We start from the raw sequence: 23,355 nt of genomic DNA, 5'->3' as shown, positions 1-23,355 counted from the left end.
GATGGGGGCGTCTTCTGCAAAACTGTCAGTGCATTCTCTGTGCATTTGGGTATCCCCCACCACAAGCGGCCAGGTCTCCTATCCCCTCAGCTAAACCCTTTGCAGTTCAGAATACCTTTCATACCTTTTTCAGTCGTGGCGTGAGATACTCTTGACCAGTGAAACGCTACAGGTCGAGGATAATGTGGAACTACGGAATAGCCCCCAGTTATTTCATTTGGTTCAGCCACATTTTTATCAGAGTACTGGTTGCTGTTCCGTAGGTGTTGCGTACATCTATATAAGAGTACCACACACTGGACCCCAGACACACTCTGCTTTGAAGAATGATTCATTCCTACCGTCGCACCATTAGAATCTTTAGGATGGCCGCTCAACCTAAAAACGAGGTATGACATTTTAATTAATTACGCAGTGAAAGAGTTTAATTAATCTTTATAATTAACTGATTAAGAAAAATGAAGAAAAAAGTGGAAATTCAAAACAAACAGCTACAAATATTGAATCTGTGTCTCAACAGAACCCAATCAAACAGCGATGGAATGTGAGGAGGATCAAGGAAAATTACGTTAGTGGGGAACATATGGCTATAGATGATCTGAAGAAGAAACACCGCAACCAGTACACTGCTAAAAAAGTTGCTGAACCAAACAAAATGACTTATATAAACTGCTATCCCGTAGTTCCATACTATCCTCGACCTGTAGCGTTCCATTGTTCAAGAGTATCTCACGTCACGACTACAGATGGTATGAAATGTATTCTGGACCGCAAAGGGTTTAGAAGGGGGGATAGGAGACCTGGCCTCTTGTGGTGGGGGACTCTGATTGGTGAAAACGAGACCCTTGCTGCAGAGCAGAGGTACCTGGAGAAACTCTTCCCTGATCGGAGTCCAGAAGAGAGAGAGCAACAGGAGCCTTTCCTGCGGAAATTCAGCACCTCTCCTGTGTTTAAGGATGGCTCTCGCTATGGAAACTTCCGGTTCACTTTCTCACTGGCTGATGTTATGAAAGAGTACAGCACACAGTTCTGTGGAGGAGCACACCCTGTCCTTAGAGTTTATGAGACTGTAATCTACAAGCAGGAGGTCATGTACGTGGTGCTGATTCATAGCCTTGATGTTCATGATTTTGATGGTTACCCAGAGTTGGGGGATAATGATGAGGGTGTGTGTGCTTACAGGGATGGAGAGATCATCTGGCGTGCTCAAGCCATCTCTCAAACACACCGCTATAGACTGACTGAAAACAGAGATGACAAACAAGTTAGTGTAGGAAGTGGGTTTAAGGTATTTTATGTGTGGGATCACGTCACCCTGGCCTTTCACATGCCAGAAGGTAAAAATCTAGTATTCCCTTTGGAGACGCTTCTGCAGTCTCTCACTGCGTGTGGTGGTGCAGTCAATTCTCTGAACCCTGTGATTGGCAAAGTGAAAGCAGGAAAGATAGTTCAGGAAAAATCTAGAATTCTCTTTGTTGACGCTTCAGGAGTCTTTCACTGCGTGTGATGATGGAGACTATAGCCTGAACAATCTAATTGGCAAATCGGAAGCAGAAGAGATCATTCAGGAAATGATAGAAATTGGCTAAAATTAGATTGGTCATATGTCTGTTAGTCTTGTTTCTTTTACTGAAATAATGGGACTGCATGTGTGACGTGAGTTGAGTTTGTAATAGAATGGGCCTCGCCCCACAGAGCTTGGGATTTGTTGAATAAAGCTGCAGTCTCACACTGTGTCGCCTGTTTCCTGTGCTTTTACCACACACACACACGTCTCTCTTTAGCAGATCGCCAGATTGCCACACGCACTCACACGCACAGGCACACACAGTCAGACTAAACGGAATAGACTTTGGGGAAGTGTGGTGGCTCTTATGATCAATAGATATTAACCGCAGCCGCCTACGCTACAGACACACACACATCACAACACACACCCACACACTACAGAAGAGTGCGTGATACACATGATTAACACAATGACATGACATGGGTATGGAAGGAAAAGAGGGATATGAGACATTAGTGGAGTAAGATAGAAGGGGAAGAGAGAAAGAAAGAGAGTGAATGAACAGAGATTCCATCAACAGAGGGAAAATGTTTTCATCTGTGTGTGTGTGTGTTTGTGTGTGTGTATGAGTGGTGTTTGTGTGTGTGTGTGTGTGAGTGTGTCTCACCCTTCCTGGGGGCCAGGCAGGGAGCGTAGCAGGCGTGGGGAGCTGGAGGGGGGGGGCCAGATAGGGGCGTCTGCTGCTGCTGCTGGTTGTGGTGAGGGGGGGAACTCCAGTTCAACGAGCCACTCACCTCCCCCCCGCCTGTCAGAGAGTTACGGCTGGTGTTCTGGGCCTGTGGGGGATCACACACACACGCACGCGCACGCGCACACACACACACACACACACACACACACACACACAAACACACACACACACACACACACACACACACACACACACACACACACACACACACACACACTCACACACACAGAGAGAAGTTTCCACTCAATATAACTTCATGTATCGTGATGTAACTTAATGTTAATGCCAATTCTGCAGTGTTGCTCTCAGTAACCATCAACCAGAGCCCTCACAGCAGCCAACACTAGCACACACCGCTAGCTTAGAGTCAGTGTTAGGGTCAGGGGTCATGTTTAGGAGACAACACTAGCACACACCGCTAGCTTAGAGTCAGTGTGAGGGTCAGGGGTCAAGTTTATGGGACCGACTCAGGCAATCTTGAGCATGCAGAGTTAAGATTAAGGTCAAAGGTCATGTTTAAGAGACTGACGCAGGCAATCTTGAGCAGGTGCCAGAACTCTCTCTGCCTCTTCATCTGCATCTGCATGACGGTGCCGTCAGCCTCCTTGATGCTCTCCAGCGTGCGCTCAATCTTAGGAAACAGGCCTATGATCTTCTGCTTGCTCAGGAGGATCTTACTACACACACACACACACACACACACACACAAGCGCGCACGCACACACACACACACACACACACACACACACACACACACACACACACACACACACAAACAAACACACATACACACACACACACACGCACACAAGCGGGCACACACAGAAAAGATGAAAAAAATACAGATTATTATTGCACATATTCACAGATAAACAAATACACTACAAAAATGACCGCATACACAGCATAAAGATTGTGCAAAGAGTGTGCCTGCATTAGTGTGTTTGTGTTACCCGAGGTGAGAGTAGAGATCTCTGAGAACTTTATCCTGGTTTGGGAATTACGCGTGCAATTGTAGGCGTGAAAGTGAAAGTGAAAGTGAAAATTTGGGTATCCCCCACCACAAGAGGCCAGGTCTCCTATCCCCTTCGCTAAACCCTTTGAGGTCCAGAATACCTTTCATACCTTTTTCAGTTGTGACGTGAGATATTCTTGAAAAATGGAACGCTACAGGTCGAGGATAATGTGGAACTACGGAATAGCCCTCAGTTATTTCATTTGGTTCAGCCACATTTTTATCAGTGTACTGGTTGCTGTGTATCAGAATTTTAATCAGAATTGTATTGATTACCAAGTAGGTTTACACCTACCTGGAATTTGCTCTGGTGTAAAGGTGCATCATCCTCAGATCATCATGTTCCCCACTAACATAGTTTTCCGGGAATCCCCTTGCATTCCCTCGCTGTTGGATTAGGTTCTGTTGAGACAAGGTTTAAATATGTGTGGCTGTTTGTGTTGAATTTCCATTTCATTTTTCTTATTCAGTTAATTATAAAAATGAATTAAACCCTCTCACTGCGTAGTGAATTAAAATGTCATACTTCATATTCAGGGATACGCTGGATAAGCACCATATTACTTGCTCTTTGGTCGTAACCCCAGATTACCCATAGACATCATGTTCGACATCCTTCACAGTGATCCCTCACACAGTCATCCCTCACAGTGATGGCAGTGGATCTCATGACTACTATGCAAGGAAGTGGAAACAGAGGATGGAAGAGGCGTATCAGTTAGTCTCCAAGGCTGCAAAGGCCTCTGCCAAGACGGGAAAAGAGCGGTATGACCGAAAGGTGCAAAGGGGCAGAACTGTATCCTGGCTGCAGAGTTCTCATCAGGAACCTGACAGAAAGAGGTGGGCCGGGGAAACTCAGATCGTTCTGGGAAGAGAAAGTTCATGTAGTTGTTAAAAATACAGCACCCCGAAAACCCAGTTTATGAAGTAGAACCAGAGTTTGGCCAGGGTCGCACCAGAGTATTTCATCAGAATCTGCTGCTCCCCTGTGACTTCCTGCCTGGCGAGACACACTATCCTGAAAAGAGAAGAGGTGAGAGAAACACAAAGAGAAGAAGTCGCTGACAACACAGAATGCAGAACCTGAGTCTTCATCTGACTGGGAAGAGGACGACTGGCGATGCTTCTCTGGATTGGCCCCAAGGAGACTCTGTAGCACAAACCAGGAGCAACCTGAGAGCGGAGGCTACAGAGTTCCAGCCATGGACTGCTACACCAGCACCTGAGGGAGACGACGGGATAGGAGAACAGACCCTGTGGACTTTAGATGTGGACACAGAGAAAGAAGAACAGATTGGGACTGAGCTAGAATCTGAAGTGACAGAGACAGCAGGCCCAGGTGAGGAGATAGAGGATGCAGAGCTGGAGACAGCAACCAATGACGGAGAGGCGTCTCCACCATCCTCACCACCTGCAGGACAATATCCTTTCAGACACAGACATGCTCCCAAAACATTCACTTATGATAGGTTGGGACAGCCAACAGTTAACTGAATTGAGTTGAAAGTTATAAGATGCTTTTTTAGAGATAAATGTTCATGTCATCCAGTTTTAGAATGGATGTAGTTTGTTAGTTTATGTTAAAGTCAAAGTAATGGATTGAAAATTAGTTTAAGAGAAATAAATATGTTAAAGAATAACTACTTGTAATTGGTATAGGCCCACAAAGAGTCAGTTCTTACATTTAGAATTACACACTTAAGGAATACTGAAGAAGAAATGGTGGTTATAAGATAATGTGTTTACTGAGGAGTATGCTGAGAAAGACTCTGACTGAAAAGACTCTGATAACAAAGCAAAGAAAAGTGATGAGTTTTGAGTTAACAGAATAAGTGAAGTGTGAGATTCTGTATGATTGCACCACAGGTGGAAGGTCACGCGAACGTGAACCCGTGAACACAGTGGAGTAAATAGATGGTTGTCGTAGTGCACAATGACTTCCACTGTTTAACACATGACATTAAGATGAGATATGTGTGATGTGAAAGCTGTCATCAGATATGTGTCTTGAATGATGGAATGATGGAATGTCGGGACGATATTTAATTATCGAGGGGAGAGTGTAGCATAATGTGGAATTTTTGTCTTTACTTTAGCCCCTTTCCATGATCTTGTGGCTTTTTGTTTTTCTATTGTTCTGTATAGTTACAACTAGTAGCCTGTAGATGGCAGTGAAATACCATAAATAAGGCAGATTCTCGTCATTTAGCAGGAGCTCGAAGGTGGAACGTAAGAGAGTTGAGAGAGAGAACGAAGAAACCAGACGTGATTCTGTCAATGTGAGCTGTAATTCTGTAAAGAGTTCAAATAATTGAAGAAAACTTTCCCAGCACGCTGTTGAGAGCATTACTTTCTTCAAGTGTGCAACCCATACATGGCTTCATCAGTAGCAGGAAGGAACCTGACATACATATTTGACACTATGGGATGGAGCATGTGATGACAACAACTGATAGACAGTTTTTTTACCACACACACACACACACACACACACACACACACACACACACACACACACACACACACACACACACACACACACACACACACCTCTCTTTAGCAGATTACAATCCTTGTGTGTGTTAATCGTGTGTATCAGGCACTCTTCTGTGATGGTGTGAATTTGACACAACTATAATGTCTGTCTGTTTATCAAATGTTTTATCGTCTCAACAAAAGCACAGGTGTTTTAGTCTTTTCATTTCACAAAATCACTTGATGAAGAAAGGAAAAAGAAAGTCAACATAACTCAGTTATCTTTAACGGACTGGTATAACCCGTCTTCTTTGAATCTTCAGGATTCATTCCATTCCACCCACCCAATCAATGTTATCTGACCTGACATGCCAATGGCCACAGACCACACACCCACTGTTTACATCACACCTGTGCTCAGTCGTGTCCATGACAACTTATGGGCCAGAACAAACACGTGGGCACATTCAGAACAGACTCTTGAAATGCACTTCCTCAGTGAGATATGTGTGATGTAAAATCTGTCATCAGATATGTGTCTTGAATGATGGACTCTAACATGTAAGTGATCAAACTGTTGAAGACAGAATTAACAACTGAGACCGGAAATGTCGCGAAGACATTTAGTTAAGCAGGGCAGAGTGTAGCATTATGTGGATGACACCCCCCCCCCCCCCCCCTTTTTTTGTATTTTCTTTGGTTTCTTTCCATGATCTTGTGGCCTGTTGTTTTTCTATTATTCTGTGTAATTACATCTTTTAGCCTGTAGACGGCAGTAAAATACCACAAATAAGGCAGATTCTAATCTCGTCATTTAGCAGGAGCTCGGAAGTGGAACGTAAGAGAGTTGAGAGAGAGAACGAAGAAACCAGACGTGATTATGTCAATGTGAGCTGTAATTCTATAAAGAGTTCAAATAATTAAAGAAAACGTTCCCAGCACGCTGTTGCGAGCATTACTTTCTTCAAGTGAACACATAAATGGCTTCATCAGTAGCAGGAAGGATGCTGACATACATAATTGACACCATGAGATGGAGCATATGATGACAACAACTGAAAAACGTTTTATCACACACACACACACACACACACACACACACACACACACACACACACACACACACACACACACACACACACACACACACACACACACACTCTCACACAATCTCCCTTTAGCAGATCACCTTCCTTGTGTGTGTCAATCTTGTGTATCATGCACACTTCTGTGATAGTGTGAATTTGACACAACTCTAATGTCTGGTACATGGTACTCATCTCTGTATTTAACATGGACTGCTCCGCCAGCCTTTACCAAGTGTACACACACACACACACACACACACACACACACACACACACACACACACACTCTCACACAATCTCCCTTTAGCAGATCACCTTCCTTGTGTGTGTCAATCTTGTGTATCATGCACACTTCTGTGATAGTGTGAATTTGACACAACTCTAATGTCTGGTACATGGTACTCATCTCTGTATTTAACATGGACTGCTCCGCCAGCCTTTACCAAGTGTACACACACACACACACACACACACACACACACACACACACACACACACACACACACACACACACACACACACACACACACACGTCTCAATTTAGGAGACCGCCATACTTGTGTGTTAATCATGATAATGATATGATAATGTGTTTACTGAGAAGTATGGCAAAAAAGACTGACTGAAAAGACTCTTATAACAAAGCAATGAAAAGTAATCAGTTCAGAGTTAGCACAATAAGTGAAGTGTGAGATTCTGTATGATTGCACCACAGGTCAAAGGTCACGCCTGTTCCAGTCAAGACAAGCTACCTGTGAACGCAGTGGAGTAAATAAATGGTTGTCGTAGTGCACCATGACTTCCACTGTTTAACACATGACATTAAGATGAGATATGTGTGATGTGAAATCTGTCATCAGATATGTGTCTTGAATGATGGACTCTAACCTGTAAGTGATCAAACTGTTGAAGACAGAATGAACGGAGACCGGAAATGTCGGGACGACATTTAGTTAAGCAGGGAAGAGTGTAGCAAAATGTGGAAGACACTCCTGGTTGTTGTCTCCATTTTCGAATCCTTTGTACATCAGAGGACCTAAAAGTTTGCTGCCATATCTTGCGATTGGTTCTATGACTGGTTGGAATATTTTGAGCCTTACAATTACTGAACACTGTACAAACCATACAGCTTTTCCTTTTAGATGACCCCATCTACATGAATGAACAAATGCCCAGTTAAAATACTACAAAATAATATTTTGCTCCCGGCCCCTGCAGCATTATAGGGGGAACAAAAATCAGTGCATTGAGTTTTCTAAAATGAATACACAAAGGAAAAAAGACTAGTCTTAGAAATCTTATTTATGGTGCTGTGACCAAAATGTCTCTCATCCTCCTTACTACAAGTCTCAATATTCGGCGCCCCATTTCACACTGTAGACCTCCTATTCTGCCACTGACATACATTCAAACTTCTCATTTGTGTTTTTCGAGTTTATATTGTTCTTTCTTCCTGTTGTTAACATTTTAAACTCTAAACATTTAGTACATCTGATCTATTCTTCACTAACAGTTCAACTTGCAGATACGAAATGCAGTTTTCTGCCAGATGATTTGGGCTGGAATCGGGCCTCCAAGTTCCCTGAGTGCTGCTCAGGAGCACAACACTTGTCTAAAATGTTCCTGAATAGTGAATTTCTTTCCCTGACCTCTGGATTTTTCTGAAAAGTTAGTATTTTTTCTTTTTTGGGATTTAATGGTCAGGACCACTCACTGTGCTCAGTCGTGTCCATGACAACTGATGAGGCCACGTCAAACACGTGAGCACATTCAGAACAGACACTTAAAGTGCACTTCCTCAGTACAATCACCGTCCAATCAGAGAGAGCTTCAGCCCTGTGCGACAACTACCCAGAATTCACTCCTCCCCCTACTAACACATACCTGACGGCACCTGAACCCCCCCCATGACTTTTCCTTTTCTTGATAGAAACCAGCCAAAACTAGTTTGGTCATATGTCTGTTAGTCATGTGTCTTTGACTGAAATAATGGGACCGCATGTGTGACGTGAGAAAGAAATGGTATGATGGCTAGGTGCATTTAGGTGTACACATACACCTTGGTCTACTTAACTTTTAGTTTTTTCAGTGAAAACAAAAAAAATTATGATTGATGATTTGAAAGGATTAGTAATGACACATGATTTGGATATTTTAATATTTCAATGGTCTCTCAGCTAAGGCCAAATATCCTCACAGTTCAGTGTATGTTCAGTTTTGTTTAATTTCTTCCACACACAGACACAGACAAACACACACACACCTCTCTCTGACGCACACATACAAACTTGCATACGGGAAAGAGGAAGTACTTTATTTCCTGGCATCCAATATCCACTTCTAGGAATCTGTTCTGTAGGTGTGGCGTACATCTATATTAGAGTACCACACACTGGACCCCAGGCACACTCTGCTTTGAAGACTGACTGATTCCAACCATCGCACCAGTAGAAGCTAAAGGATGGCCGCTCAACCTGAAAACGAGGTATGAAATTTTAATTCATTACGCAGTGAAAGGGTTTAATTCATCCTTAAAATTAACTGAATAAGAAAAATGAAGGAAAAAATTAAAATTCAAAACAAACCGCAACAAATTTTTAATCCTTGTCTCAACAGAACCCAATCCGAGACCGAAAGAATGCGAGGGGATTCGAGGAACATTATGTATGTAGGGAACATGTGGTTATAGATGTTATGAAGAGGAGGAAATTGCCCATGAGTCTTAAAACAGTGGCTCAACCAAATGAAGAACCACGTATGTGCGTAGTTCCACATTATCCTCGACCTGTAGAGTTCCATTGTTCAATAGTATCTCACGTCACAACTACAGATGGTATGACAGGGATTCTGGACCTCACAGGATTTCGTGGAGGGGATAGGAGACTCTTGTGGTGGGGGACACTGATTGGTGAAGACGAGATCACTACTGCAGAGCAGAGGTACCTGGAGAAACTCTTCCCTGGTCGTAGTCCAGAAGAGAGAGGGCGACAGAAGCCTTTCCTGCATGAATTCACCACCTCTCCTGTGTTTCAGAAAGGCTCTCGCTATGGAAACTTCCAGTTCACTTTCTCACTGGCTGATGTTATGAAAGAGTACAGCACACAGTTCTGTGGAGAATCAAAGCCTGTCCTTAGAGTTTATGAGACTGTAACCTACACGCAGGAGGTCATGTATGTTGTGCTGATTCATAGCCCTGATGTTCATGATTATGATGGTTACCCAGAGTTGGGGGATAATGATGAGGGTGTGTGTGCTTACAGGGATGGAGAGTTGATCTGGCATGCTCAAGCCATCTCTCAAACACACAGCTATAGACTGATTGAAAACAGAGATGAGAAACAAGTAGAAGCCGTAAAATATGGGGATAGCGAATATTATGTGTGGGATCACATGAGCCTGGCCTTTCACGTGCCAGAAGGTACAATTCTAGAATTCTCTTTGGAGACGCTTCTGGAGGCTCTCACTGCGTGTGATATTGGACACATAAAACTGAATGATTTCATTGCCAAAGAGAGAGCAGAAAAGATCATTCAGGAAATTAAGGACAATGCACAACATCAGCTTTAGGGTCCCAGGGCCCTAATTTCATTGGCAACGGGCAAAGTCCTCCGCGCATGACCTGAAGCTACTTTAATATCATTTAGCTAATTTAATACCATACAAAACGTGAGTTTATTGTTGACTGTATAGTTGAGTGTTTTCTTTAAAAATTATTATGTGTGTGGTTGTAGGTTAGTTTGTGTTATTACACCTTAAAGTGTTTGGAGTTTTCTTTTTGCTGTGTGTAAGTTTGAAAGATATGCTCTTCCTTTCTCCTCCAGAGGTCTTATGACTCCAACATGAATTTTGGTGCAGACACAAATTCCTTGTCCTAACAGAACAGGAGAAACATATTAGCAGGACCATGGGGACCTCTTTTTGGTAGTCATAAGCCACAATGTAACATCAATGTTTTAAACAGTAGCAGGAAGGATGCTGACATACATAATTGACATCATGGTACGGAGCATGTGATGACAACTGAAAGACAGTTTTTTTTACCACTCAGACACGTCTCTCTTAAGCACACCGCCATCTTTATGTGTATTAATCGTGTGTATCATGCCCTTTTCTGTAATAGTGTGAATTTGACACAACTATAATGTCTGTCTATTTATTAAATGTTTTATCGTCTCAACAAAAGCACAGGTGTATCAGTCTTTTTATTTCACAAAATCACTTGATGAAGAAAGGAAAAAGAAAGTCAACATAATTCATTAATCTTTAACGTACTGGTATAACCGGCCTTCTTTTATTGTCCAGGATTCATCCATTCCACCCACCCAATCAGTGTCATCTGACCTGACATGCCAATGGCCACAGACCACACACCCACTGTGCTCAGTCGTGTCCATGACAACTGATGAGGCCAGAACAAACACGTGAGCACATTCAGAACAGACACTTAAAGTGCACTTCCTCAGTACAATCACCGTCCAATCAGAGAGAGCTTCAGCCCTGTGCGACAACTACCCAGAATTCACTCCTCCTCCTACTAACACATACCTGACGACACCTAATGACACCTGACCCCCCCCCACACACACACATACGCACATACTTCTACACATACGTAGTTCTTGGTCTACTTAACTTTCTACTCTGTTCTTTCTTTTAGTCTCACTTTGGGTCAAGTTCTGTCATTATGTCATCAACACATTATCCTACCGATCACAATTGTGATCGCCCATAAAACTCACTTTTCACAAAAACTAAAACAATTATGATTGATTATTTCAAAGGGTTAGTAATGACACATGATTTGGATATTTTAATGTCTGGGAACATTTGGGGATTAAACGGGTTAAGTGAGGTCAGCACGGAAGACTGATTCACCAAACTGGTGGTTTATACAGTAAATACAAATAATTTCCAACAAAACCACACAATGGTCTCTCAGCTAAGACCAAATATCCTCACAGTTCAGTGTATGTTCAGTTTTGTTTAATTTCTTCTACACACAGACACAGACAAACACAAACACCTCTCTCTAACTCACACAAACAAACTTGCATACGGGAAAGAGGAAGCACTTTATTCAAATATCCACTTCTAGGAACCTGTTCTGTAGGCATGGTGTGCGTGTCTATTAGAGTGTCACGCACTGGACCCCAGACACACTCTGCTTTGAAGACTGAGACATTCCAACCGTCGCAGGAACCCACAGGAAAATTTAAATAAATAAATAAAAGAAAGCAAATTAAATTATTAAAAATAAATACATAAAAAATAAAGAAATAAAGGCTAGCATATGGGAAAAAATAAAATCTCGACAGACAACATTATGCACAAGATTAGTTCAGGAAAAGAAGAGAAAAGTCGTGGACTTTTCTCCATTTGTCCAGCAGAGGTTGCCATGTTTTTGGAAGTGTCTATCTCTGTTGGTGATCATATAGCGGAGTCTTTCCATATGCAATACATTGCCTTACTCCCTAAGCCACTGTTGGAATGGGGGGCCAGCGTCTGATTTCCACTGTTGCAAAATGAGGCGCCTGGCCAACAGAGTACAGAAGGAAATGGCTTGCCCTTCATAGTTTGTAATTTTGGGATCATACACCACTGAAACAAAGATGGCAGGGAGTGGGTCTGGTGTAATAGTTTTATGGAAGGCCTTTGAAAATATAAGAGACCAGAGAGAAGTTAGCTTGGAACAAGACCAAAACTTGTGTGTAAGAGTACCAGTTTGTTGTTTACATTTATCGCAAGGAGAAATGTTGGGGTATATGCCATGGAGCCTTGCTTTGGAGAAATGGAGTCTGTGAACTACCTTAAATTGAACTAGAGAATGCCTGGAGTTAAAGAGCTGCTGTGAATTCTATCCGTAATGCCCTCCTAAACGGTTATTGAAATTTCCATGTTAAGTTCCTGCTCCCAATCATTTTTCAACTTGTCAGTGTAATGTACGTGGAAGTTTCGGATCCAAATGCTCGACTCGGAGACACAAATGCAGAATAACAACTTTTACTGAACGGGTTCGGTAACACGGTAAGACAGTCCAGATACAAACAAACAAATCCAATAAGGGGTGGGCAGCGGTGATTGTCGTTTATCCTGTCCAGGGTCGTCACACAGGTAGTAGGTTGTAGAGGCAGAGGTACCGGCAAGGAAGAGGCAAACAAGGAGTCGATTAAACAGGCAAGGGTCGTTATCGCTAGAAACTCAGGGAACATGGAAAATCGCTGGGATGCTTGAAACACGGGGGATACAAAGACGAACTGGCAACAAGACACAGGAACACACACAGACTAAATACACAAGGTGATGAGGGACAGGTGCAAACAATCAAGGAGGGGCAGAAAATCAACAAGGTGGAGCACACACAAGGCAGGGCGTGATGAGTCTGAAACGAGAGGAGATATGAGTAAACAAACCATTAGCATATCATACACAGTGGCGGCGCCAGAGATTTTTTTCTGCAGGTGCTAAGGGGGTGCTCAGCGTTTTACAGAGGGTGCTATGAAATTAGGGTGATAGCATACGTGTCACATGGTTCTCTACTACAACACCTCCCCACCATATCATCATATCTGTTTACATGTTTGCTCTCTGAAGCGTCTTTGTGGTCCATGAAAAGCGCCATACAAATCGATCGTATTATTATTATCATTAGGCTGCTTCCGACGGACGCGCACATAGCTGTGTTCCTCTGCGACGGTCACTGACAAAATGCATGCAGCATGTTATAGATTCCGCAATCCCAAATACTTCACTTACGTCAGTGGAAGTTAAACTTGACGCCAGATGACCACCAGGTCACCACTACCATGTCTGACAAATTAAACTAAACATAAATAGTTCAATACATTCTAAACTAAAGAGGGCAAATTAAAATAGCAGATAGAATGAACTAAAACAGTCAAAGAGTCAGAAATGCTTTCAAAACGTATATATTATTTCAGGTCACAATCAATAAAAACATAGAAGCTTATGTATACCTGGCTAGCACAGACAGACTGCTCGTCCTAGGCTAGAATTTCTGATTTTTTAAGGCGGATCCAGAAAAATCCCCAAAAGAGACCGCATTCATTAATGTTACACATCTAACAAGACCATTCCACCTTAAATCTTAAACGATGTAAAGATTAGGGCTGAACGATTTGGGAAAATAATCTAATTGCGATTTTTTACCAAAATATTGCGATTGCGATTCGATATGCGATTTTTTTTTTATCCTCTTTTTTTCCCAACAAAACATAATGAATGATTTAAATATGACCAACACAATATTAGATACATTTAGTGTAAAATATTCTTTCCCACATTTTACATTTTTATTTAACTGCTCATTACAGAAACAAGAACAACAAATCGGTGGCTTTGCCACTGTGCATTTAAGTAATTTAAAAAAAGTAATTTTAAGTATAAACACTAGGCATGCACTTTTTAAACACTGTGTGCAAAATGTACCATCTTAAAAAAAAAAAAATTTTTTTTTTTTTTTTTTTTTGTGACCACGTTTTTTAATCGCTAACGTTGCGGTTAGAAAATCGCGTTCTATCATATCGCGATTAAATCGCAAATGCAATTAATCGTTCAGCCCTAGTAAAGATGCAGGCCCCTTTTAAAAGTGAATGAAACAGAACAGTAGGCACTCAAAACCACAATAATCAGAGCTAGATCATTGTATCATTGTACAATACAACTCTTAAAGAAAAGGCAAAAATGCAAACCAAACTATGCTGGAAAAGCAAAATCCGGGCAAGCCAGCAGACCAGGTGTAGCATGGCTAGCATCCTCAGTAGGGTTGATCTCTTTGACCACGACGTTCCTCTTCTTCTAAATCAGATTCAGATACCCCTTGCATTTCTTCTTCTTCTTCAACGTCACATGATTCTTCTACTCGTGGAATTTTGGGTATCAAAAACCGATCCATTATTGTGAATTTGTTGATACTACCGCTTCACTTTGACTTTGACAGTGCACTAGCTCTCTTTCTCCTTCAATCGTCAGGAAACGTCAACGTTCACACATGCGACATGTCTCTGTCCTGCTACGTAAACAATCTGTTCATTTCAATCTGTTATTATTTTCTTTTGTGATTGAAATATTATTATCACACAATGAATTAAATGAATAACGCAGAATTAAATTAAATAACAATAATAAATAAACCATTATTTTCTTGGGGGTGCTATGGGGGTGCTATGGCTAATCCAGGGGGAGCTATAGCACCCCCTAGCCCCCCCCTGGCGCCGCCCCTGATCATACAACAAAGAAACTGTGCGTCTGCTTCCTGGTATAAGGCGTTGAAGACTGTCCAGTGTGTTGTGTTTGGGCATATGCTCGTGGTATATGAGTCTTGATGTAATTCCTAATCTGGAGGAACCTGAAGAAGTGTGCAGAAGGTAAATCGTATGTCTGTTGTAGGTGTTGAGATGACATTAGGTTACCTTCAGAGTACAGGTCCTTTGCAAAGACAATATTTTTGGCTTTCCATCTGGAAAAGGCTGGATCCATCAAAGCAGGTGAGAAAGCTTGGTTTGGCAAACCAAAACCTCCTTCTGCCCTACACTTCCCTAGGTGTTTTTTGGATATTCTGGCTAATTTATTGTTCCATATAAAAGGAAGATATCATAGAGTCCAGCTTTTTAAAATAATAGAGGGTGATAAAGATAGGGATATTTTGGAAAATGTATAAGAATCTAGGGAGGACTACCATTTTTATGGCGTTAATGCGACCCACCATAGAAATGGGCAGAATGTTCCAAAATTGGATATTCTGATTCAACTGTTGTATTTTAGACTCCCAGTTGCTGCTGAGGAGTTTCCCATGCTCCCTTGTTGCAATGATACCCAAAGTTCTGAATTGGTCTCTTGTCATTTTAAAAGAAGTGGTGCATAGAAAGTTAAAGTCTACTTTGTCTGATATGGGCATTAGATCACTCTTTCCCCAATTGATCTTATAGCCAGAAAAACTGCTAAAAGTATCAATTAGCTGTAATAAAGGTGGAATGGATGATTTGGGGCGTGATATAAATAGTGTGATGTCGTCGGCAAATAGGGATATCTTTTTCTCTATATTGTGAATTTGAATTGTAGCAATGTCCTTGTTCAACCTAATTGGACTAGAGGCTCAATGGCTAGATTAAATAGATAGGGTGAACAGGAACATCCCTGGCGAACACCCCTATTGAGATGGAATGGTTGTGAGAGGTCTCCATTAGTAAGAATTGAAGTTTGAGGGTGAGCATAGATGATCTCAATCCATTTAATAAACTCTAGGCCAAAGCCAAAGTATTTCAGGGCAGTCAACATGTACCTCCATTCAATGTAATCAAAAGCCTTCTCGGCCTCCAATGCAATAACCACAGACTCATCCTTTTGTTTCTGGTAAATGATGTTGAAAAGACGTTGTAGGTTGAAATATATATGTCTACCTGGGACAAAGCCGGTCTGGTCAGGGTATTAAGCTAGCTATGTATTTATGTCAGCCGTATGGCCGCCTCCTTAGATTTTCGGAATGCCCAGGACACAGAAGCACCACCAGTGTGTAAATGTAAATACTTTAATTGATATAAAAACGTGGACTATAATTTAAGGGTTAAAAGCATCTTAAACTCCAAGCCATCTCCACCAGGTAGTCCAATCACAAGGCATCGGTTGACAGTGGACCAATTGTAGTTAATCCGGGCCGTGATCCGTTCAATGAAGCGAGGTCGATGTCACGTCGTGGCCGATGCACCCTCACGTTGTTGGGATTCCCTGGGGATCCCCAGTGACGTCAGTCGCGGCCTCCCCGACGCGGCAGACACATTCCCTACAGAAAAAGAGGTAATCACCAAGTAGTCGGTCCCATATACAAAACACCACAACACAGGGCACAGTATCAGGATGGTAAATCTACTTCCCTTCATGTTGGGTATTGTGAACGTTGGGTCATTTCACGTCGGCGGCTTCTCTCGGTTTCAATGGTGTGTCAGTGGAGTGTCTTCTTTTCCGGAAACAGCAACCGGCAGTCTCCTGGTCCCCGCCGGACACCCAGTGTGTTCTCAGCTCCCTCTTCTTATACATCTCCTCCTTGCCCCTCGTTCCCGCAGATAGGTCGGTAATTGTCCAGGTAATTAGTCCAGGTGAAAATAGTTAAGTAATTTGCTAGCCCAATAGGAAGTCTGTGCAGGGAATAGTCTATGCCATGCAATTTCACACGGTGCACGTAATGATGAGATCACAGCAATACAAACAGTGAATATGAGATCACAGCAATCAATACATTTTATGAGCACAGCAATCAAAAGGCACATCACTCAATATTTGCAAACAACTAAACCTATACTGTCCTAATAGGCTGACATTTACACATTCTATTAGCCAATTGGGAATTGAGAAATAGCTAGTGAAGGGAGCTGGCTATTCTCTAAAAAGTGATTAATTATCTGTGGATCCGTGGATTTGACTTTAGACTAGTTTACAGGTCCTCATAAAATGATGCAAAGGCCTTGTTTATCTTGACTGGATCTGTTGTGATCCTGGTGGAACTAACAGTCCCGTGGGAAGAGAACTGTGAGGAGGCGGCAGAGAGAAAGAAAATGAAGTACCAACAACTTGTCCAGGACTGCCGGGACAAGGGGTGGACAACATGGCTGATGACAGTGGAAGTGGGTTGTCGAGGATTCCCAGCTCAATCAGCCTGGAATCTGATGACAAGGGTTGGACTAAGAGGCCACCTGAGGAAAACAGCCGTTCGTAGGTTGGGAGAAGCGGCAGAGAGAGCCTCCTGTTGGCTCTGGCATAAGAGAGAGGACACTAGCTGGAAGCCTGGAGGAGGGGGGCAGTAACTTGACCAAGCACGGCTGACCCGCCAACTGGAGAGTGTTGTGGTTAAGGGTTGAAACACTCTAAGAAGGTTGGGGACCACCTGATGACCCTTCTTCCAGGCCAAGGCTTCATTCATTAGAAATGGATTGAAAATTGCATCTTTGATGTATTACAAAACTGAGGTTACCCTGTTTGTCTCTTATTTTGTGAATGGCGCATGTAGCCTGTGAGTGTCACAGCTGTCTTGCAAGAAGTCTGTGGGGCTTGTCACCCAATTAAAAATAGCAAGTAATGAGCCAAGTCTTTGAGAAAGAATAGTATTATATTCCTATTTTAAGTTGGTGATTGTCTCAAGAGTGGCGTCATTGGGTTCATTCTTATATGAATCCTCACGTTCTATAGCTTTTAGTCTACTGTCTTCACTTTTCCTTTTACTGGAGACATAAGCTATGACATGGCCCCTGATTACAGCCTTTAGTGTTTCCCACAGGATAGAGTCGTCGACATCGCCAGTGTCATTCTCTGTGATAAAGTGAGAAATCTGTTCTTGCAGGTATTTAGTAAACTGTTCGTCCGCTAGAAGTGTGTGGTCAAAGCGCCACTGATTGCGTCCAGCTCTACCTACCCCTATTCAGTACCATGGACAATGGCGCATGATCTGATAGTACAATAGGTTGGTATGTTACAGTTTCCACAGTTGATAACAATTTTGAGTCCAGTAAAAGATAATTAATACGGGAGTAGGACTGCACTGGAGAGGAGAAGAAGTAGTCCCTTACTGTTGGATGCTTAAGCCTCCATATATCAACTAGGTTGAGGTTGTCAGCCAAAGTGTTAAGGCGAATACAGGAGTTTGATTTTTGAAGGGATTTGGAAAACTGTTTATCCAGACGAGGTTCTAAAACGCAATTAAAGTCCCCCCCTGGTATGATATAAGTACTGAAGATGTCTGGAATCAAATTAAAGACCTTCTGAAAGAAGTCTTGGTTGTCAAAATTAGGTGCATAAAGGTTGACAAGTGTTATTGGAACAGAGCTTAGTCACTACTAAAAACCTACCATTGGGATCATTAATTGTAGAGGACTAAATGAAAGGGACATTTTTTCTAATTAGCATCGCCACCCCCCTAGCTTTAGTAGTGAAATTTGCTTCATACTGTTGGTCTACCCAACTGACCTTAAGTTTCCCTTTGGCGGTATATTGAATGTGTGTTTCCTGCAGAAAAATTATATCTGCAGACAAGGATTTCAGATGTGCAAATACTTTAGCACGTTTCATAACATGACCAACACCCCTCACATTCCAACTGACAAACTAAATGCCACTTCCATGCACTTGAGTTGTGGAAGTGTCATGTGCTATTATCTAGCTTTGAAAAGCAAAGTAAATATACACTGTCAAGAGAAAAAATAAAGAGATATATATCAGCTGGCAAAGAAAATGAAAATGAAAATGAAACCCATAACCGGATCTTAATTCAGTCGAAAGGGCCGCTCTATGTTCTTGTAACTTGGCGGCTATGGTGTCCATATCAGAACGGCCAGCAGCTACGCTATCCTTGGCAGTAGTGTCTTCCTTTCTTGTATTTCTGCTGTTTTTTGTGGCCATCTTCTCACAAGATCAATTGTAAGGGGTTAATAGTTGTAGGTGAGATTTCTTAGGGTTGGAAAAAATAGGCTAAATTCTCTACATTTATAGAGTAGGTGGGAGTAGGTAGGTGGGAGCGTGAAGTAAGTGTGTCTACTCCAAGCTCACGACGACCGGAACTCATTAATCTTTATAAGTAACTGAATGAGAAAAATGAAGGAAAAAATGGATGTTCAAAACAAACGCCAACAAAATATTTCATCCTTGTCTCAACAGAACCCAATCCTACACCGAACCAATTTGAGGGGATTCGATGAACACTATGTACGTGGGGAACATATGGCTATAGATGTTCTGAAGAAGAAAAACGTCATGAAACACAGCAACGGGTACATTGGTAGAAATGTGGCTGAACCAAATAAACCACATAAGGGCAAAGTTCCACATTATCCTCGACCTGTAGAATTCCATTGTTCAAGAGTATCTCACGTCACGACTACAGATGGTATGGAAGGGATTCTGGACCTCAAAGGGTTTCGTGCAGGGGATAGGAGTCCTGGCCTCTTGTGGTGGGGGACACTGATTGGTGAAAGCGAGATCACTACTGCAGAGGAGAGGTACCTGGAGAAACTCTTCCCTGCTTTGAGTCCAGAAGAGAGAAGGCGAGAGGAGGGTTTCCTGTGTGAATTCACCACCTCTCCTGTGTTTAAGGAACGCTCTCGCTATCGAAACTTCCGGTTCACTTTCTCACTGGCTGATGAATGCGTAGAGAAGCCAGTTCTGTGGAGAAGAAGATCCTGTCCTTCGAGTTTATGAGACTGTAATCTACAAGCAGGAGGTCATGTACGTTGTGCTGATTCATAGCCCTGATGTTCATGATTATGAAGGTTACCCAGAGTTGGGGGATAATGATGAGGGTGTGTGCGCTTACAGGGGTGGAGAGATCATCTGGCGTGCTCAAGCCATCTCTCAAACACACCGCTAAAGACTGCCTAAAAAACAGAGATGAGAAACAAGTTAGCGTAGAAGATGTGCTTAACGTGTTTTATCTGTGGGATCACGTGACCCTGGCCTTTCACATTCCAGAAGATACAATTCTAGAATTCTCTTTGGAGACGCTTCTGGAGGCTCTCACTGCATGTGGTGGTGCAGTCAAACCTCTGAACACTCTAATTGGCAAAGCGGAAGCAGAAGAGATAGTTCCGGAAATGAAGGCCGATGCATAACATGCGCTTTAGAGTCCCAGGGCCCTAATTTCATTGGCAACGAGCAAAGTATACATATTAGTCCTGTATTTAGTGATGAATACTATTATACGACTATTATACCAGTGTTGTAAGACATAACACTGTTGCAGTTAGATGCTTGATATAATCACCACCAGTGTTGTTTTTCTCAGTCTGTGTGTGTGTGTGTGTGTGTGTGTGTGTGTGTGTGTGTGTGTGTGTGTGTATTTGTGGTGAGGATCCTTGTGTGCCTTTGAAATGTGTTGCTCGCTGCGCAAGTGGTTGGTCAGGAGGGAGTCCGTGTTAGCTCAAGGCATCGTCACGGTTACTGTGGTCTCCACGCATTCAAGGCAACCAAGGGACAGGGATTCCCCTGCTGTTGCACGGCCACACACAACACCCCAGTCATGTAACTGACACACACACGCGCTTACACATACACACGCACACACGCACACATACATAAATGGCAGACATATATATATGTAGCAAGTGGGCAAGAAATAATAGGTTGGTGCCTACTCCTTCCCCCTCTCCAGTTGTAGTTAGTTTCTCTCTTCCTGTCACACAGCACTACGTCAATAATTGGGGAATGGGATACGATTGATTAGGCCACCTGACGTATTACCCACAGGCTTATTTATAGACACCTGGGGTCCTAAAGCCGGTAGTTTTGTCAACACCACTGGTTCTGGGGCTGTGTAGCAGAGTCACGGGTGCTGCGTGAAAGCAACAGGAGGGTGAGCCGCCGATGTGCATGTGGGAGAATGACGCCGTGTTGTTGTGCGTAACAAGTGTCTGCTGGGCACCGTAACGTAGCAGTGAGGGGAGTTGTTCTCCGGAAGTCATCAGCTACAGTTGATAGACCCTCGCAGCTACACAGGGATGCTAGTTGCTGTTCTCTTTTAATGTATGTTTGATGCATTGGTGCCGCTTATAGTTTGTTTACTTTTTTGTTCCTCTAGCCTATCGGCCTATGTAGCTTGTGTAGGTACCACCTATTTAATGTGAGCCGCAGGCTAGAGTGGATTTATTTTGTTTGTTTTTTCTTTTTTACTGTACTTCCAGTTCGTGTGTCTCCCTCCCCCCTCCACAGCTAATAGCCTCGGTGCTTATAAGGCCCATTAGTACCTGACCTTGGATAGCCGGTCTCTGTAGTTTTTCTCACTCTAGTAGCCTACAGAGATTGCAGTGTGCATGTAGTTTGAACTCTTAATTGCCGTGTCACATATCACAGAGTGTCTTGGATATTGTAGTGCATTTTCCCTGAATCTAAACACGTGTTATTTAGTGTGCACAAGACCACGTGTGTTAGAGACCTGGCCTGACATCAGTTCTCCTAGTGTCCCATTACCGAGGTTCCCCAGTCCCCCTATTGTGTCTATGTATTTTTTTGTATTATATCTGGTGACCAACCAACGCTACTCGTGTGTACTATTTATTAATAAAGACTATTTTTATACTTTCACAAAAAAAAACTGGCAATAGTGTTATTGAGTTCCCCTTGCTCTGACATAAGGTTAGCCCACTTCAAGGGGTGGCGTAGTCGACTGTACCCGAGAGGGCGCTACATTTTGGCGTAGTTCGGCAGGACAGCCTTCTATTTTTAACGGGTTAGTTGGTCCCATTTTTTTGCGGCACCTATGTGTAAGAGTGTATGATCGTGGTGTGTGTGCATGTATAGAGAACAGCAACTGGCAATATGTTGGAACAGGAGAGAGACGGAACGACTTCGGAGCTGCAGCAACTGCGAGAACGGATTACTCTGCTTCAAGCTGAGAATGAGAGACTGTCTAGTGTACCAGGTGATGGAGCTGGCTCAAGTGGCAGCACAAGCAGGAATGCTGCTCAGCCAGTCCAAAGAGAGAAGGCATTTTACCTGCCCCGTGAGAGACGATGCCCTAAATTCTCCGGTTCTGCAGTAGCAGGGACGTTATCTGTGGACGAGTGGGTCGAAGAGGCCGAAAGCTGCATTAGGTCAAGGTACATGTCTGATGTAGAGAAAGCAATGTTTCTTTATGACCATCTCGAAGGTGAAGCAAGAAATGAAATCAAGTATCGTCCCGTAGCAATCAGGGAAAACCCTGTTGAAATCATGACTATTTTAAAAGAGGTATATGGTTGTAGTAGGTCTTATGTTTACTGGCAACAACAATTTTTTGACAGAAAACAAAGGGAAAAGGAATCTTTATTTGAGTTTTCGCATGCACTTATGGAACTCATGGAGAAGGTTAAGCAGTCCAACAGGGATGCAATCACTAATCCTGACCTAGTGCTCAGGGACCAGTTTTGCGAAAATGTGCGTGACTACATGTTAAGAAGGGAACTCAAGCGGGCAGTGCGGGCTAATGAAAGGTTAACGTTGTTGGATGTACGTGGTGAGGCAACCAGGTGGGTGGAGGAGGGTCAGACGGGTCGTGAGCGGAGTCTTCATCCTCTGGGGCGGGGCAATGAAACACCCTATACAAGTCAGTGTGAGTCTACTTTTGCTCAATCTTCCAAGAACACTTTTGTACAATCCTCTGAGATGGCCGAGCTTAAGGATATTGTCTTAAGACAGCAAGCCCAACTTGACATATTAGTCAAGCAATTAAGCCAACCTACCAGCAGGCCCTATGCCTCCCAGTCCCCTAAGGAAGGTCGTTTTAAGCGTTCTCCTCATGGGCAGCCTATCTGCATTCGGTGTGAACAGCCTGGACACGTAGCCCGGTATTGTCAGTCTGCCCCCCCTCCCCATAATAGTAGACCTGTATCCCGTACGCTACATGATAATTCCACCTATCAGTCAGTGACCCATGTCAGCAGTTCCAATAGCCAGGCGGGAAACTAAAGACCCCCAGTGTGCAGAGCCACACACTGGGGGGGGAGGTATCTGGCTCTGGTTGTTCCTCGCTTGACCAGTTAGTGGG

The 23,355-nt window shown here is 43.0% G+C and overlaps 1 protein-coding gene across 1 annotated transcript; it reads left to right on the top strand.

The window, feature by feature from the left end:
- Nucleotides 1–292: 292 nt before the first annotated feature.
- Nucleotides 293–1,564, top strand: LOC116223099. Its single transcript, XM_031578556.2, has one exon. It carries the CDS (start codon nt 584–586, stop codon nt 1,505–1,507), a length of 924 nt encoding a protein of 307 aa, XP_031434416.1. The 5' UTR covers nt 293–583; the 3' UTR covers nt 1,508–1,564.
- The last annotated feature ends 21,791 nt before the right edge of the window (nt 1,565–23,355 follow it).

The sequence above is a fragment of the Clupea harengus genome, chromosome 13 (assembly GCF_900700415.2).
Source record: "Clupea harengus chromosome 13, Ch_v2.0.2, whole genome shotgun sequence".
NCBI classification, from domain to species: Eukaryota; Metazoa; Chordata; class Actinopteri; order Clupeiformes; family Clupeidae; genus Clupea; species Clupea harengus.
Note: the sequence above shows the minus strand (reverse complement) of the source record. Positions and strands in the feature narration are given on the sequence as shown.